The following is a 16,298-nucleotide window of genomic DNA, read 5'->3' on the forward strand; positions in this document are numbered from 1 at the left end:
TCATTGATCTGGACTTTAGAGGTGGGAGATACTGGAGCAGGAGAGCATTTCAAGTAGAGACAGTATCTTGAGCCAAGTCCCAGAGGTTGGAAGTAGGTTGTTTGTGAAGGTGCAAGAGGAAAGGAAAGACATACAATTTCACTTAAGCCTGCTGGCATGCCAGGAGCTACTTTGCAAATGTTAAGTAGTTCTCTGATGCAGAAACATAGTCTTACTCCAGTATCTTAGCAGTTTGCCCTAGGAGTGTTGTCTAGCAACTTAGCAGAGACTCCAGATAGTCCCTCTACCCAGTTTGGGTGCTTTTAGCACTACGAGGTCTGCTAGGCATGTGGTCCAAGTGGCTAGGCTCTTGAATCACAGCCTGCACCTGCTTCAGAATCCGTCTTTGCTTTGGGCCTGATTAAGAACCATCAGCCTTCTGAGGATCTGATAAACGAGTCTGAGCAGCTCTCCTAGATGTGGTTTAGGAAGCCTCTCCTCCAAATTCCAAAGAAGCTTACCCCAAATTAGGGTTACCAAAAGCACCACTGCACAGTGTTAATAGTTTAAGTGTCTGCAAATTGTCCAGAATTCCCCACAGTAACATACATATCCCCTGAAAACATTGCCATGATACAGAGGCATGTGTGCTGTGGTCAGGAGCACTGGATTTTAATGCAAACGTTTGTAGAAGAATTTGGATCACCCTCCCTAAGACTCAGTTTACTAATCTGTTAAATAGAGCTAATTTTAACACTTGCATCATAGGATTGCAGTGTGGATTAAATGAAGTAAGGCACAAAAACTCTCAGAATTTTGTTTGCTTGGGCTAATGGTTAATGTGCTGGCTGTTGCTGTGGAATTAGATCTTCTATGATTTGTTTTTTTGCAGCGTGTCCCCATCCCGTATTTGCATGTTGTAGCTAATGAATACTTCCCTGAAAAGCACTCCTTGATTGAAATCTGAGATAGTTTATTGGACTCGCTTGGAGATGTGATCTTTGTGGTTCCTGGGCTGGTCACAGCTCGATATCACAGAGGTGAGTCTCAGAAGGGCACAGTCCAGGGACACAGTCCAGTGAGGCTGGTGGGTACAGGGATCTGAGTTGCCCATTAACTGACTACCTGCTCTGTCTCTTTGTTCCCTCACTGAGGAGGTGTTCTCATATATGCTTGCAATCGAACTATGCCACACTGACCTATGCAATCCTCTGCCTTTTAGAGTTTGAGAACATCAATCAGTTCTTGTTTCTATTCCTTTCCCTTCATGATCATGTGGAAAATATCTAGCTTCCCAAATTTTCTGGGCTTCATCCCCCAGGTTCTTCTCTCTCTGGAGTTGTCTTCCTAATAATTTAGTTATAGGAAGTAATGGAAAATATAAAAAAGAAGTATTATTTAGGGGGATACAAACTTTGTCTCCCTTCCTTTACTCTTCCTTCCCTTGCCTTGCCTTGCCTTCCCTTCCTTTTCTTCTTTTCTTTCCCCTTTCCTTTCTCTTCTTTTCCTTTTAAACAAACACTATACTTATCAAGGGCCTCCTATGTACCTGGCCCTGTTCCATATCTTGGAGATATAGCAGTGAACCAAACAAAAACCCAGTCACCATTCTAGTAGGGGAGATTGGTAACAATTAAGCAAACAGAATATGTTAGATGGTAATAAGCACTATCGAGTAAAAGCAAGGCAGTGATTATCACTGACAGGATAATTTGGGAAGTCACAGTTGTATGAGGTCTGGTAAGGTAACAGGTGAGATGAGGACTAAGAATGGGTCATTGAATTTGGCAACATGGACATCACTGCTGATCTTGACAAGAACTACTTGGAATGATAGGGGAGTAAAATCTTGATTAAAATGATTTCAAGAGAAAATGGAGAAATTGATCTCTAGATTCAGTGCGAGCCTAATCTCAATGAAAATCTTTGCAGTGGTTTTGGAGAATGGACAAATTAATTCTAAAATTTATGTGGAAATACAAGAATGGCCAAAAATTCTTGAAAAAATTTGGAAGACTATCATTGAGCTACAGTAGATCAAGTTTCATATCAGCTGAAGGATAGAAACATAGATCAAGAGAAGAGAGTGGGGTGTCCACAAAATAGACCCACTTTTATGCAGTTAGGGATTGGAGCTGGAATAACTGAATATATATGTGAAAAAAAATAAACTGCAGTCACTAACTCACACCATACATACTAATAATTTGAGAATAATTATAGAACCAAATACATAAACTGAAATTTTACATAAGTAAATTGTTTTTGCATATTAAAAGATGTTATTAATGAGGCCAAAAAGAACAAAGAAATGTAGAATTTCTACACCCACACCCCACAAAAATAGTGAATAAACAGGCAAGAACCAGCAGTTTTGACAGAGCTCTGAAAAAAAATTAAAATTTTTTAACTAGTACATAAACATTTAATTAAGACGTAACTCCTTGAGTCTCAGTAATAAGACTCTGGCATTTTCTTTTACTCTTGAAGCATCCTCTGCTACCCAGCAAGGCAATGACCTTGAACTACAGTAACCCACATTAATTGTATAGTATCTTAGTACTGGAGGGAAAAAAATGAATGTTATTCCCAAAGAATTGTGGTTCGACTTGTCTAGTGGCTCCAAAATGACTAGCCTAAAATGACTATCTTCCTAAATGGCTTGCTTTTATTAGAAACAAATTAGAGCTCTACTAAGGATGGGCAGTTACCTTGAAGGTGTCTGTTAGAAACATTTAAATGTAATTATATTAGTTTCTGCAATCAGGAACAAAAGCTATCAGATAGGGAAAACAATAAACAAGCTGAAAATGTTGGGAGGAAAGGCAGAACAATGAAACTTTGGGGGGAAGAAAGACTTTCTAATAAAAAACTACAACAGGCAATGGAACAAGAAAGTATGGCCCATACACAACAAAAATAAAAGAAATGAATGGAAACTGTCATTGAAGAAATCAAGACATTGGAATTACTGGGCAGACTAAATCAATTATTTAAAAAATATCCAGATAGCTAAAGAAAATCATGTACAAGAACTAAAGGGAATCATGAGCACAAAGAGAGAATATAAATAGAATTTATAAAATTATTAAAAGAAAACAAATAGAAATTCTGGGGTTGAATTTCTTTACTTCAGCGTGAAGTTTTCCTAAGGAAAACTTCAATACTTCAATAACTGAAATGGGAAATAAGCTGGAGAAGGTCAATGGCAAACTTGAGCATTCAGAGAAAAAATAAGAAACTATGAAAGTAGGTCATTTGAAATTACTCAATCTAGAAGAAGAAAAAATTAAAGGGATAAGCCAATCCTAAGAATCTTGAAGGGCACCATTAAGCATATTTATGTATGCATAATAAGTGCTCAAGAAGGAGAAGAAAGAGAAAGGGGCAGGAAAATAATGATCAACAGAGTAAGATGGCAGCCCACAAATTTGGAAAAATATTTGCTAACCATATATCTATAAGGAACAAATGTGCATAATATATAAAGAATTCCTAGGAATCAGCCACAAAAAATTCAATTCAGATAAGAACAACGGACTTGAAAATACATTTTTGTAAAAAAGATGCAAATCTCTAAAAAGTATATGAAAAGATACCCAACATCTCTAAGCATTAGGGAGATGCAAATCAAAAGTCATAATAAGGTATCAGTCATACTCAATTGGGATAGCTATTATTTTTTGAAAAAAAAACTACAGAAAATAATTATTGGTGAAAAAATAGAGAAATCAAAATGCTTATATATTGCTGGTAGGAAAATGAAATAGTGCAGCCACTATGGAAAATAATACAGTTGGTCTTGATAAAATTAAAAATAGAATTATCATATCATACAGAAATTCCAGCTCTGGTATACCCCCGAAAGAATTGGAAGCAGGAACTTGAACAGATATGTGTATACCCATGTTCATAGAAGCATTATTCAGAATAACCAAAGGTGGAAACAACCCAAATGTCAATTAATCAGTAAATGGATAAACCAAATATATTCATATGATGAACTATTACTCAGTCTTAAGAGGGAAGGAAATCATGATGCACAGTTCAAATGGATGAACTTTGAGGCATTATGCTGACATAAGCTAAACACAAAAGGACAAACACTATATGACTCCACTTACATGAGGTAACTAAAATAGTCAAGTTTATAAGTGTATAAAGTAGAATCTTGGTACTAGGGACTAAGTGGAGAGATGGGAAGTTACTTTTTCATTAGAAAAGTTTCAGTTTTGAGTAATGCAAAAGTTCTGAAGATGTAGAGTTATCATGGCTGCATAATAATGTGCATGTAATTCCATTGAATAGTCCTTTTAAAAAAGGTTAAACTAGTAAATGTTTTGTTACGTTTATTTCAGCACAATTTTTAATGTACAAAATAATACACTATTTAATTTCTGAATATTTGTCAATTTTCCAGGTTTCCTTTTGTTGTTGATTTCTAATTTCACTCCATTATGATCAGAGAAAATGTTCTGTATGATTTCTGTCCTTTTAAATTTGTTGAGATATATTTTGTGAACTAAAATATATTTTATTCTGGAGGATATTCCATGTGCACTTAAGAAGCATATGGACTCTAATACTGTTGGGTGCAATGTTCTTTCCATGTCTACTAGGTCTAGCTAATTTGTAGTATTACTCAAGTCTTCTATTTTCTTTATATTTTGTGTAGCTATTCTGTTACTGAAAGCACGGTGCTGAAGTTGCAAACTATTAATATAAAGGTGCTCATATAAATGAAATATGGCTACAATAGGCTGCAACATAAGTGAATCTTGAGAACATTAAGTGGAAGAAGCCAGACACTAAAAAAACACATGTGTATGATTCTATTCATGTGAAATGTCCAAATTAGGCAAGTCCATGGAGTTAGAAAGAATTGTGTTTTCCAAGGGCTGAGGGGAGGGTTAAATGGAGTGACTGTTTAATGGATGTGGGATTTCTATTTGGAATGATAAAAATGTTCTGGATAAAAATAGTGGTGATATTTGTACAGCATTCTCAGGGTATTAAAAATCACTGAATTACATATGTTTTGTAAAATGGTTAAAGTGAATTTTATGTTAAGTGAATTTTACCTAAAAAATACTGCTAAAAATAAAAATACAAACCAGAAACCAGAAGAAAATATTCAAAATACAATTGTCTCACAGAAATCATACCCAGAATAGAAGAACTGGAGTTCATAAAAAAAATACTCTTTTGCAATAATGGGCAAAATATCTGAAAAGATCTCTCACAAAAGGTACAGGAACATCTCAAAGCCCATGAAAAATGTTCAACAACATTAATCACCAAGGAAATACAAAATGAACCCAAAACAAAGTAACCATTTATACTCAGTAGAAAGGCTAAGTTTAAAACACAAATCATACCAAGAAGTATTGCCAAGAATGTGGAATGTTCAGAACTCTCAGAAACTACTAGTAGGAAAGGGAAATGGTACAGCCGCCTTGAAAACTCTGTTTCTTATAAGTTTAAGCACACCTATCCAATTGTTCAATCATCCTGTTTCTTGGTATTCACTGGAGAGTGAAAGTACATGTCCATACAAAAGACTTACACATGCCTATTCATATTTATGTAATCATCAGAGCCCCAAACTGGAAAAAACCTAAATGAATGAATGGATAAACAAATTTTAGTGTGTTCATGCAATAACATAGTACTCAGCAGTAAAAAGGAATTGACTATTGAAACAACATGCACAAATCTCAAAAAGTTATGATTATCAAAAGAAGCCATGAAGTATATAATAGAGTACATGTTGTATTATTTCATTTATGTGAAGTTCCAGAGCAAGTGAAATTAATTTATAGTAATAGGAATGAGAAGATTGCCTGTATCTTGAGTGAGTGACCAGAGGGGACATTTTGGGTGGTGAAAATACTCTATGTCCTGATTGGGGTGATGGTGCATGACTCTGTATATGTTTATAAAAACACACCAAACACTGCACTTAAAATCTGTACATTTTATTACCCATTTATTACCAACTTTAAAAGAGAATAAGAGGAGAGGAAGTAGAGACATTACACACAAGGCAACAGTTATGGTTTATGTCTAGATGTTCCCCCAAAGCCTCATGTGGTCATAGGCTTTTGCAGAGGTGGCTGAATCTGGAATGTGTGAGTCTGGGATTAAGGGCATGTGATTACTGAACCACTACACCTGAGTGATTGGTTTGGCACTGCCCTAACTCCAGTAGTCTAGAATGGATAAAAAGGGCAGAAAGATGCTGTTAAGGTCCCTTGTTGCTTTTGCTGTCTTCTGCCACCATGAACTGTTGCCCCTCTGCCACCCTGCCTTGAAGCAGGCTGATTATGGACTGAAACTTCTATGAACTATAAGCCAAAAAAACCTTTCCCCCTTTAACTTTGGGTGTCGAGTATTTTGTCTCAGCAAGAGAAAAATCGCTAAGACAGCAACTATATTGTGGGGTATTGCTGGAAGAGATGCAGAGAAATGGTTCAACAACTGGAGGGGTAATGGAAATCAAGTGTGTATGTGTGTTAATGTGTGCCTATGTGAGAGACTGTGTTGTGCAAGTGTGTCCATGCTTGTGTGTATGTGTGTGCACATGTGTGTTGGAAACTACAGAGCAAAAACCTTTAGTAGAAGAGAGGTCAAGGCCTGTAGGTTCACATGTATGGATTGTGAGTTTTCTTGGAAGCAGGGAAGTAGTCTTACTCTGTTTAAACTCTAGACATTGGAAGGAGAGTCAATGAGGGTAGATCTTGGCTTAGTATGAAGAGCTTTTGTTTGCTGACAAGAACAAATGCCTTCTCAAACTGCCCTGAATGGTTGTGGACTCAGTGTCACCAGGGCTGCTATAGCAGAGAATTTCAGCCTCAAATGAAAAGGGGGAAAGTTAGGTTGGTTTAGATCACCTCTTACGTCTGAGTTGTCCTGCTCATGGTTCTGTAAATCTAGGATTTCATAGGGAGGGACGAAGGGCCAGCCCCTTGCTCCAACAAAATGCATGCTTGACCTTTCTGACGTTTGTCAGATGCTGGCACACCTGTTTACTTCTATGAATTTCAACACTGGCCCCAGTGCTTTGAAGACACAAAACCAGCCTTTGTCAAAGCTGACCACTCTGATGAAATCTGCTTTGTCTTTGGAGGTGCCTTCCTGATGGGTGATGTTGTTATGTTTGGTAAGAAACTGGCCACAGGGGCTCCAGCCCTTGCAGGAACATGGAACTTGGAATGAGGTAGGGAATGAGGTAGGTTTCTCCTGGTAATATGTGGTTCCTGACCCACCACTACCACTTGTTGTTTTACAAACATATTGTATGTAAATTTAATATATACTTATACAATTATATTTAAATATATAATGCATGGATCTATTATTATATTGGTAGATTTTTTACATTGTTTCCAATCTTCTGATGGTTAAGTCAATGCCTCGGGTGCACAAATGTTTATTGTTCATCTAGAAGTATAATTATACAAAAAATTCTAGAAGTAAAGTAGAATTCTCAGGATAAAGACTACACATGTGTTAAATGTTAATGAAGTTTCTATGAATGCATGAAACTGTTTCCCACATCTGCTGGAATGCAATGTTTATAATACATTTTTCACTGAAATCTTGGTTGATAACAAATGATTCCTCAGCGCAGAACAGTCTATAATTCTCTTTAGAAGGTTAGCCCAGGAGGCCCGGTGAGTTCTGATGTAATCACCACCATGGCTTACAGACAGACATACCTTTTGTCTGGAAAATGTCCCCATTCAGATGCTTCAGAGACCAAGACAAAAAGAGCTACCAGTGAATGTTTTCTAGATGAGTGTTTCACTTTGTACCAAAGCCTGAGAGGTGGGTGCTTTGGGACACTCAAGTGATCTAATTTTTGAAAAAAATTAGAACCATTTCTATGATCACTGGTCTCACTGTCCCTGTGCATCCTAGAATTCCTTTGAGGCTTACACCCAGGACTTTAAAACACAAGACCCCTCCCCTTTTTAAATAATTTCAGCTCAACATGTCTGCAGCCAGAAGAGATTTTGAACTCTTACTAATGATGATAGCTTATTTATTCTTGAGTTTCTGATGAGTTTAGTGACTAAAATAGCCAACCAATTAGATGAGGCTATCAATAGAAAAAACTCCATAAAAATGATAATAAATATAATTAATAAATATGTAATTAAAACATTATGTAATGCAGGCTCTTTACTAACTCCTTCTGGACAATTAGGACAGAGCCTCCCATACAGAATATGTTTATGGGCTGTGGTTTATTCCTTATTTTCATTACTCATCCTCGTAACACAGATAATGATGGTACTGCCTTCCACATTGTCACGAGGCTGAAATGGCACAATTTTCATAAAGTACACAACGAGTGCTTAATAAATGTCACTATTCTTACTCAATAGCTATTACTGAGCCTGTATTATGTGATAGCATACAGACTCTCCAAACTGTAAGGAATGAAAAACCTGTGTATCAAAGGGCTAAGTTCCTTGATATCTAGAGCTCCTAAAGGTAATTAGAAAAGAACAGCCTGATCCCAGGTGAGGTAACATGTAAACATACAGTTTATGGAAGAGGAGACACAATGCCTTCTGAGGATATGAAAATTCGCTCAGTGTCACTCTCAGCAAAAGAATTGTAGACTATCCTTGGCGGGAGAATTATTATTATTATTAATATTATTATTATTATTATTTTTCCTCATTAACAAAAAGACTTTATCATCTAGTGATGCATACTGAGAACATACAGAAATCTGCATGCCCACTTCACATGCAGTAGAACAATCTTCACTTTACAGTAAGTGACTGTCAACTGTTTTATGCAATAGACAACACTGTAAGGTCACATTCTGAAAGAAAAGCTTCATTTACAAAAGAAATAAAAGGTAAAGAAGCAATTACTGCTTTTAAAAAGCAGCTACTTTGTTCAAGAGTGGAAGGTTTATGCCTGTATTGAAAGACAACATGATCACAAATAATGAAAACAATGAACAAATGAAAAACATTGTTACCATAAAGCAGTACACTTTCAAAATGACATACAAATAGTTAAAAATTTCATTATGTTGTCTATCTAACCTTAAATATGAGGACTTTCAGAGTTAGGCCTCAACATTTGTAATTAGTAAATGAAAACTATGCATTGTTTCTATGTCACTAGGAACTGTATTTAACAAAATGTATATAAAGTCTATAGCAAGTTGATTTTAAAAAAGTAAAGTTAATAAGAAACAGTACACTGAAGGCACTCTATCCATCAAGTGCATACTTTTCAAATTTTAAATGTGATGAACAGAACAGAAATTGTAACTATGCCACAATTGTGATGCCAAAAAATAAAACAAGATCAGTTATCACACATGCAGGGAGTTCTGCCACAAAGCTAATATCCCTCATTTGTCAATTATTCCAATAAAAGGACATCTTAAAACACCAGTGATGTTGATGGTAGCTTACCTTCAGTGTACTGAATGTTGTACACAGCCTGCTTTAAAAGAGGAGACATCCCTGCAGGTAGGCTCAAGAAGGAACAGACTCCTTTCAGCACTGATCACACCCAGGGCATGCTGCTGTGGCCTGCACACACACACCTAGGAGAATGTGAATATAAACCGCATTTATGCTGGCCATTTCATCTGAAGACCAAAATGAAGCCAAGTCTGCTAAAAATGAATCAACCACCCAGTATTACTACTCATTTCATAACAGATGCTTTTGTCTTTTATGTGAGCTGCAACCATATACATTAGCACTGTAATTATGTGCAGTCTTGGCAATTAAAACAGTTCTACAGTGCAACTTCACATAAGACACAAAATAGATTAACTAACATTTCTAAAAGAAATATCACCCTTGGTGTTAATTCAAATATATCATGCTTCCTCAAATTTGATGGAGAAATATTTATAAGTTTATATACATTAATAATAAACTGCTGTGAAATTTCTTCAGTCTTTGTATTTAATTACTCAAACCCTTGGAGTTTCTTCATCTCGTTTAAATTTTTTCCTGGATGAATGCATGCTGTAGGGCCTGGTTGATGCTAATTCGTTTAGCTGGGTCCAACATTAGGATCTGGTCCAACAAATCCTTTAGCTGGTATACTTTTTTACATTGGTCTTCAGGAAGTCCCTGGCATCCAATCACGTCAGCCAGTAGGTCCTTAGTTGGATTAATGATGCTCATGACAGTAACTTTCTCCCTCTCTGTTACTTTATCAAGCTGGGAGAATTATTTGTCATCAATCAAGATTTCTAAGAACAATATATTTTAAACATTGCATTCCAGCAAGTATGGGAAACAGACAATTTCATACATTAATAGAAACCCCTATCAATGTGTGTAATCTTTAGCTTGAGAATCTTTTTTTTTGGTACCAGGGATCAAACTCGAGACCCTGCACTTGAGAGGCAGGCAGCGGCACCACTGAGGTAACTCCCCGGCCCTAGCTTGAGAGTTCTACTTCTAGGATTTTTTTTGTATAACTATACTTCACATGTACAAAACATATGTGCACATTAAACATTGTTTTAACCAACAGAAGATTAGAAACAAGGTAAAAATCCATCAATAAAATATTGGGTGCATACATTATATGAATACAATCGCACATATATATTTAAATTAATATATATTTATAGGACAACAAATGGCAGCTTTATAGGGGAAAATAGAGAATCATCTCTTAGACACAAATTCAATAAAAAGAATAATATGCAGTACATGTGTCCAATATATGGCCAAATGTGTAGAAAGCTGCCTACTGTTCCTGTGCAGCTGTGGAGCCTATCCTGGGGGAGGGTGCTCAGGAAGTTGGTATTATAATGGCTGTCTCTGAGGTGTTAACTGGGTGTCTGGAAGGAAGTGACAGGAACATAACTTATTTTTATTAGATAGTAGAATTAGGTACTCTTCCTGCATTTTGGATTTTGTACTTTAATAAGGTATTGTCTTTTCAAATACAGAAATACACCTCAGTTAGCTCTCTACATCTGTGCTTTAATCAATTGCAGACTGAAAATATTTGGGGAAATTACATATGTACTAAATATGTACAGAGCTTTCCTTATCATTCCCTAAACAATACAGCATAACAACTATTTACATGGCATTTGCATTGTATTATATATTATAAGCAATCTAGGGATGATAAAATACAAGTGAAAATGTGCATAGGTGGTATGCAAAAACTGTATTATTCCATATAAGGGATTTGAACATCCTTGGATGCTTGTAGGGCATCCTGGAACAAATCCCCTGGGAAAATTGAGGGAAACTTGTAATTAATTGTGTATAAAAGTGTGTGTGTGTGCATGTGTACATATGGGTGTGTGAGAGAGACACAGAGAGAGAGAGAGAGGGAGAGAGATGGAGACGGGGAGAGAGAGAGAGCGGCAGAGAGAGAGACAGACAGAAATTTTAGTTCCCAAGGAACCTGCAGCTTCATGGGAATGATGGGAAGAGCAGGAGTTAGACAGGGAAGATGTGCATTTGGTCTTTATCACTTGGCAACCACAATTCCTTGGGCGAAGCACAGCAGCATCGAGCCTCAGTATCTGCACATATGAAATGGGTGCCACGACTTGGTAAGCTGATGTTGGGCTTCTGAGGAATGCTTGTGAGCAGCTGGATTTGTGTTTGTCTCCTGCAGAAGGAGCTATGAAAGAGGAGAAATTTCTGAGCAGGAAGATGATGAGATACTGGGCTAATTTTGCTCATAGCGGGTAGGTGACCCTGGTGGCTTCCCCCACACCAGGTGCTGGAGAAAAAAAAAAAAACTTACCTTCATGTGTGCTTTTATTTCCAGAAATCCTAATGGAAATGATCTGCCTCTGTGGCCAGCCTACAATCAGACAGAGCAGTACCTGATGCTGAATTTGAACATGAGCCTTGGACAGAGACTGAAAGAAAAGAGAGTGGAAGTTTGGACTAATATCTTTCCTCTGATCATGTCAGCCTCTGAAGCTCTTCTCAGACCTCTTTCCTCCTTAATCTTCTTTTCTCTGTCCTTGCCTTTCTTTTTCTCATTTGCTCCTTAGAAGTCATCTTTGCATGATTTTAGTTTTCCTCATTCTTTGAAGTTTCTCCCTCCATCATTGGCTTCATTTTCAGTTTGACTGCTTTCTCTTGGGGATCTTTGTGGAATAAACTACTTAGCTGATGTGTTATGGACTTCAGGATCATCCTCATGAAATTCTTTTCAACATTAAAAAATGCAACAGTCTCGGAAGGCAGCAAGGTTTCCTCAGTAAGTCTGGAGGAGGGCTGGCCCATTAGTTGTCACAAGAATGCTCTTGTGATTCATGTGAAATAAAAGCAGAATACAAATTATATCCAGAGAGGATACTTTTATGCTGTGCTGATAATTCTTCCCCTGTACCCAGAATCCAAGATGAAGTGGACTTTTTATCAGAGGAAGTGTCTGTGTCTGTTACCTAAAATGCAAGTTCCTTTACCCCAATCCAGGGCAGCTTTAGCCAGAAGCCAAGTAAGGAAGTCCTGGAAATCTCTAGATTTGTGAAGGGTCTCTTTTCTAGCTCATTTGAGCTGTGAGGGGGTAGGGGTGATGCTAGAGAGCATCATTCTCAGCACGGAAAACATACATCAGGCATCAAGTGTCAGATCAGAGACACCAAGCAGAAGAGAGACTTCCCTGGTAGGATCAAGACTAACCCACCATTCAGCAAACACACACCAAATTTCTTCACTGGATATACCAGGGATTTCCTCACAAGGGATACAGTGATGAATAAAAATATGGCCAGACAGCAAGTAAACAGACATTAGGAAAATGTTCATGCAAGTGAGTAACCTATGATTTAAATTTGATAAGTGCTTCCCAGGAAAAGCAATGTGTCTTTAAAAATATAATGGAAGGAATCTAATTTAGATTGATGTATTAATAGACCTCTTTGAAGAAATAGCATTTATATTAAAAAAAAAATGAGTCGAAGGCCTTGGGTTCAATCCCCAGTACTGTTTAAAAAAAGATGAATTGAAGTTATCCATATGATAGGGAGAATGTTTTACATACCATCATGGAAAGGATGCACTCTTACTTTTTATATCTGCATAAATCCTTATTATATCCATATAATTCAAGAGGGTAGTTAGTTTTTCTTTGCAATTACCTCAAGACTACATATGATTCACACAGAATAGGAGAGTTTCTAAACTGCCAGTTACTTTGAATTCCTCTAGTCCAGAGATCTACAACTCATTACCTGACTCTGAGACTCAGACATGTTTTATTTAGTCCACACAGTATTAAAAATGTTTTGGAATTAGTTGCCAGCTAATTTTATTATAGGAACTTTATATTAAATGCTGTATATCCAACTTCTCTAGAAACAAAACCAGAATATCTGGAAACAATAGAGCTGCATTCCCATATGATAAACAGGACTTCTGACAGCACATAGAGCATTTTCATGCATATTAGAAGGTACTGTTTCCTTAAAAGCCTTTACACATATCTTCCAGGAAACTGTTGATAAACATCTGTATTTGTGGTGGGAATGACACTTCCTCTGAAGTGTTACCTCCTGCACAGCCTGCACAAGGAAGGGTTCCCTGCAACTGTGATGGAGGAACCTGCAGGAATTGAGTAGGAGTTTCCAGACTCCCCACCATTCCTCTTTGTCCTGTACCTGGCCCATTTCTCTCTCCGATATTACCTCATTCCTGAAAACAGGTAGGTTTGGACCTGATATCTCATTGTACAGTGAGCACAGAGATGCCAATGGATTCACTCAAGATCACTCCTTCAGTTGGCAGCAACTCAAAACCAGGCCTAGGTTTTTTTTTTCTTCCAAGGTGCCTGCTTCTCTTAGCACATAGCCTAAGGCTGTTGGGTTGTCTTTGGCTTAGGTGGCCATAGGAGGGGTGAATCAGAGATGCTTGGGATACTTTATGGCTCTCAGAGGACTGTACCATATGCAAATCAGCTGAAAATCCCATTAACTGCAGCCACAGAAAGCTAATTTCTACTTCGATATTTGGAAAAAATCACTCATTTAAAAATATAATATTAAATGATATTACACACATCTTTGTTTACTGCTTGCAGCCCCAGAATCCTTGAACAGGATTCTAAGTTTTGCAAGTGTCTTGATAGGATAGGTGGAATATATTCATATATAGGGCCCAGGTCATTCGGATATAGGGCCCTCTGTCTTTCTCCTTCCAGTCAACATGCATTCAGATGTCTTATGGAATAAAAGTTTATACTAAAATGACACTTGGAATCTGACTTTAATTTTCTTCATTTGAGACTTTTTAAAATCAGAAGTGTAGATAGAAAAATCTCTTAGAGGGCTCTCCTAAAATTTTAATGGCCAGGCCACTCCCTGGTCTAGGTGAAATAGAATCTTCTTGGAAGGGCCTGGACATCTATTGTTTTTTCAGTTTTCAGATATTGTGATGCACATCTTTGATTCAGAACTATTGATTCTGAACAATGGGGCATGTGTATTTTCTATGTTGCTAGAGCTCCTGCCCCAATCTGTATTGGCATGTTGGACATTTATGGACACAGTTTGACAAGTAACTTCAGGAATTACTATTTTCATTTTAAATATTATTTATGACATCCAAATTTGCAGAAGATAAACTGAGTCAAAGGTCAAGCCCTTTTGGAATTACTCTTTTTATACTCTGCAAATTCACTTTACTAAAGAGCCACATCACTTCCTATTCATCAGCAATCAGAGTACATATTGTATATCCCAATCACCATTTCTTTTCCATCATTGTAAAAACATATAATCACTTCTGTACTCTAAAATAAAGAATTTACTTCTCTTAAAAGGAGGATAAAATTTTTTTTTAAGTACCCAAATAGTCTTGGATCTGATTAAATCAGATTAAATTAGACCAAAGCAAAGCTTTTGAGACAAACCACATATTTACCTGTGAATTTTCCTAGTGTCCACCAGAGGGCAGCCGCGTAAAAGAAAAAAACATTTCCGTAGATGGTTCTTGCCTGCTGATAAGGAGGTACTGTGAAACCTGGACAAAATGGGAAGCTTAACGAATATTTGAAAAAGAAAACAACATAATAGTCATTTTCTCTGTAACATTTGGAAAGGAGAAGTGTCATCGATGATCTGATAAGGCTAAATTCACAGACAACACAAAGCTTGGGGACTGAAGTTTTGTTTTTTCTGATTTCTGTGCTTTGCAGTAACAGAATCATACACTCTTTTCTCATCTTCTTTCTCCCAACACGATGTTTATGAGCATCTCTCTTGTTGAACATGGTTACAGTGTGCTCATTATCAGTCCTATAAAGTCATTCATGGTGTGAATGTGCCATCATTTGCCCATTCTACTGTTTTTTGGGCATTTGGATAATATATTAATTCACCCAGGCTGCCGTAACAAAGCAGACTGTGTGGCTTTACCAACAGAAATTCCTTTTGGCATAGTTCTGCAGATTAGGGATTCCAGGTCAAAGTGCCTGCTGATTCACTTCCTGGTGAATGCTCTCTTCCTGGTTTGCAGACAGCTGCTTTCTCTTTGTCTTCATGTGGTCTTTTTCTGTATGGGGGGAAAGAAAGAGAGAGGGAGATGGAGAGGAAGAAGAAGAGGGAGAGAACACTGGTGTTCCTTCTTATAAGGGGAGAAATTCTACTTGAGTAAGGCCCCACCCTTAACTATTTGACCTTACTACCCCCATAAATGCTTTGTTTCTAAATATATCACCTTAGAAGTTAAATCTTCAATATAGGATAGAGGAGGCATAATGTAGTCTTTCACAGATAGTCTGTAGTTTGAGGCTATTCCAAATAATGTTGTCGCAACTATTCTAGAATATGTCTTTTAATGACTAAATGCATGCACTTCTTCTGGATATGTACCTAACAGTGGTTTGCTGAGTCATAGAGGTTCCATATTTTAACCATTGTACAACATAGTTGTACCTATTTGTTCTCATACTGGCAGAGTAGGGGTGCATTGCTTTGTATTCCTGTCAATACTTGGGGTTTTCAAAAGGATTGGTGCCCTTTGATTCCTATTCATGATGGTATAACAGTTTGATTCAATTTCCTGTATATAACAATTGATTTACAGAAGGGTATTCCTTCCAATAGGTCACTCAAGGGGGGGAAGAAAGGGCCACTGGTGGCTGGTGGGTAAAGAGCCAGGATTACCTTGTTCATGGTCCTGGCCTCTACTTAGGTGACTAAGCATAGACTCCATCAAGAGTGATCATCACTGGACCCATATCCTTGAATCTCTGGAAACTTCTCCTTTTTTAAAAATTAAATTCTTTTATTGGTACATTGTAGGTATACAACACAATTACATTTCTCATTGGGAATT

The 16,298-nt window shown here is 37.2% G+C and overlaps 1 protein-coding gene across 1 annotated transcript in view; it reads left to right on the top strand.

Moving 5' to 3' along the window:
- The window catches only part of Ces5a (carboxylesterase 5A), a 353,566-nt gene extending 338,296 nt beyond the window's left edge, over positions 1-15,270 (top strand). Inside the window, 4 exon segments of the mRNA XM_087192027.1 lie at positions 872-1,019; positions 6,992-7,141; positions 11,623-11,695; positions 11,779-15,270. Of these exon segments, the coding sequence (XP_087048153.1) occupies positions 872-1,019; positions 6,992-7,141; positions 11,623-11,695; positions 11,779-12,010 (603 nt within the window). The 3' untranslated portion in view covers positions 12,011-15,270.
- Positions 15,271-16,298: the final 1,028 nt, after the last annotated feature.

This window comes from Heterocephalus glaber, unplaced genomic scaffold (assembly GCF_053883595.1).
Source record: "Heterocephalus glaber isolate CG9 unplaced genomic scaffold, H.glaber_assembly_v1.0 deba00000071, whole genome shotgun sequence".
Classification (NCBI taxonomy): Eukaryota; Metazoa; Chordata; class Mammalia; order Rodentia; family Bathyergidae; genus Heterocephalus; species Heterocephalus glaber.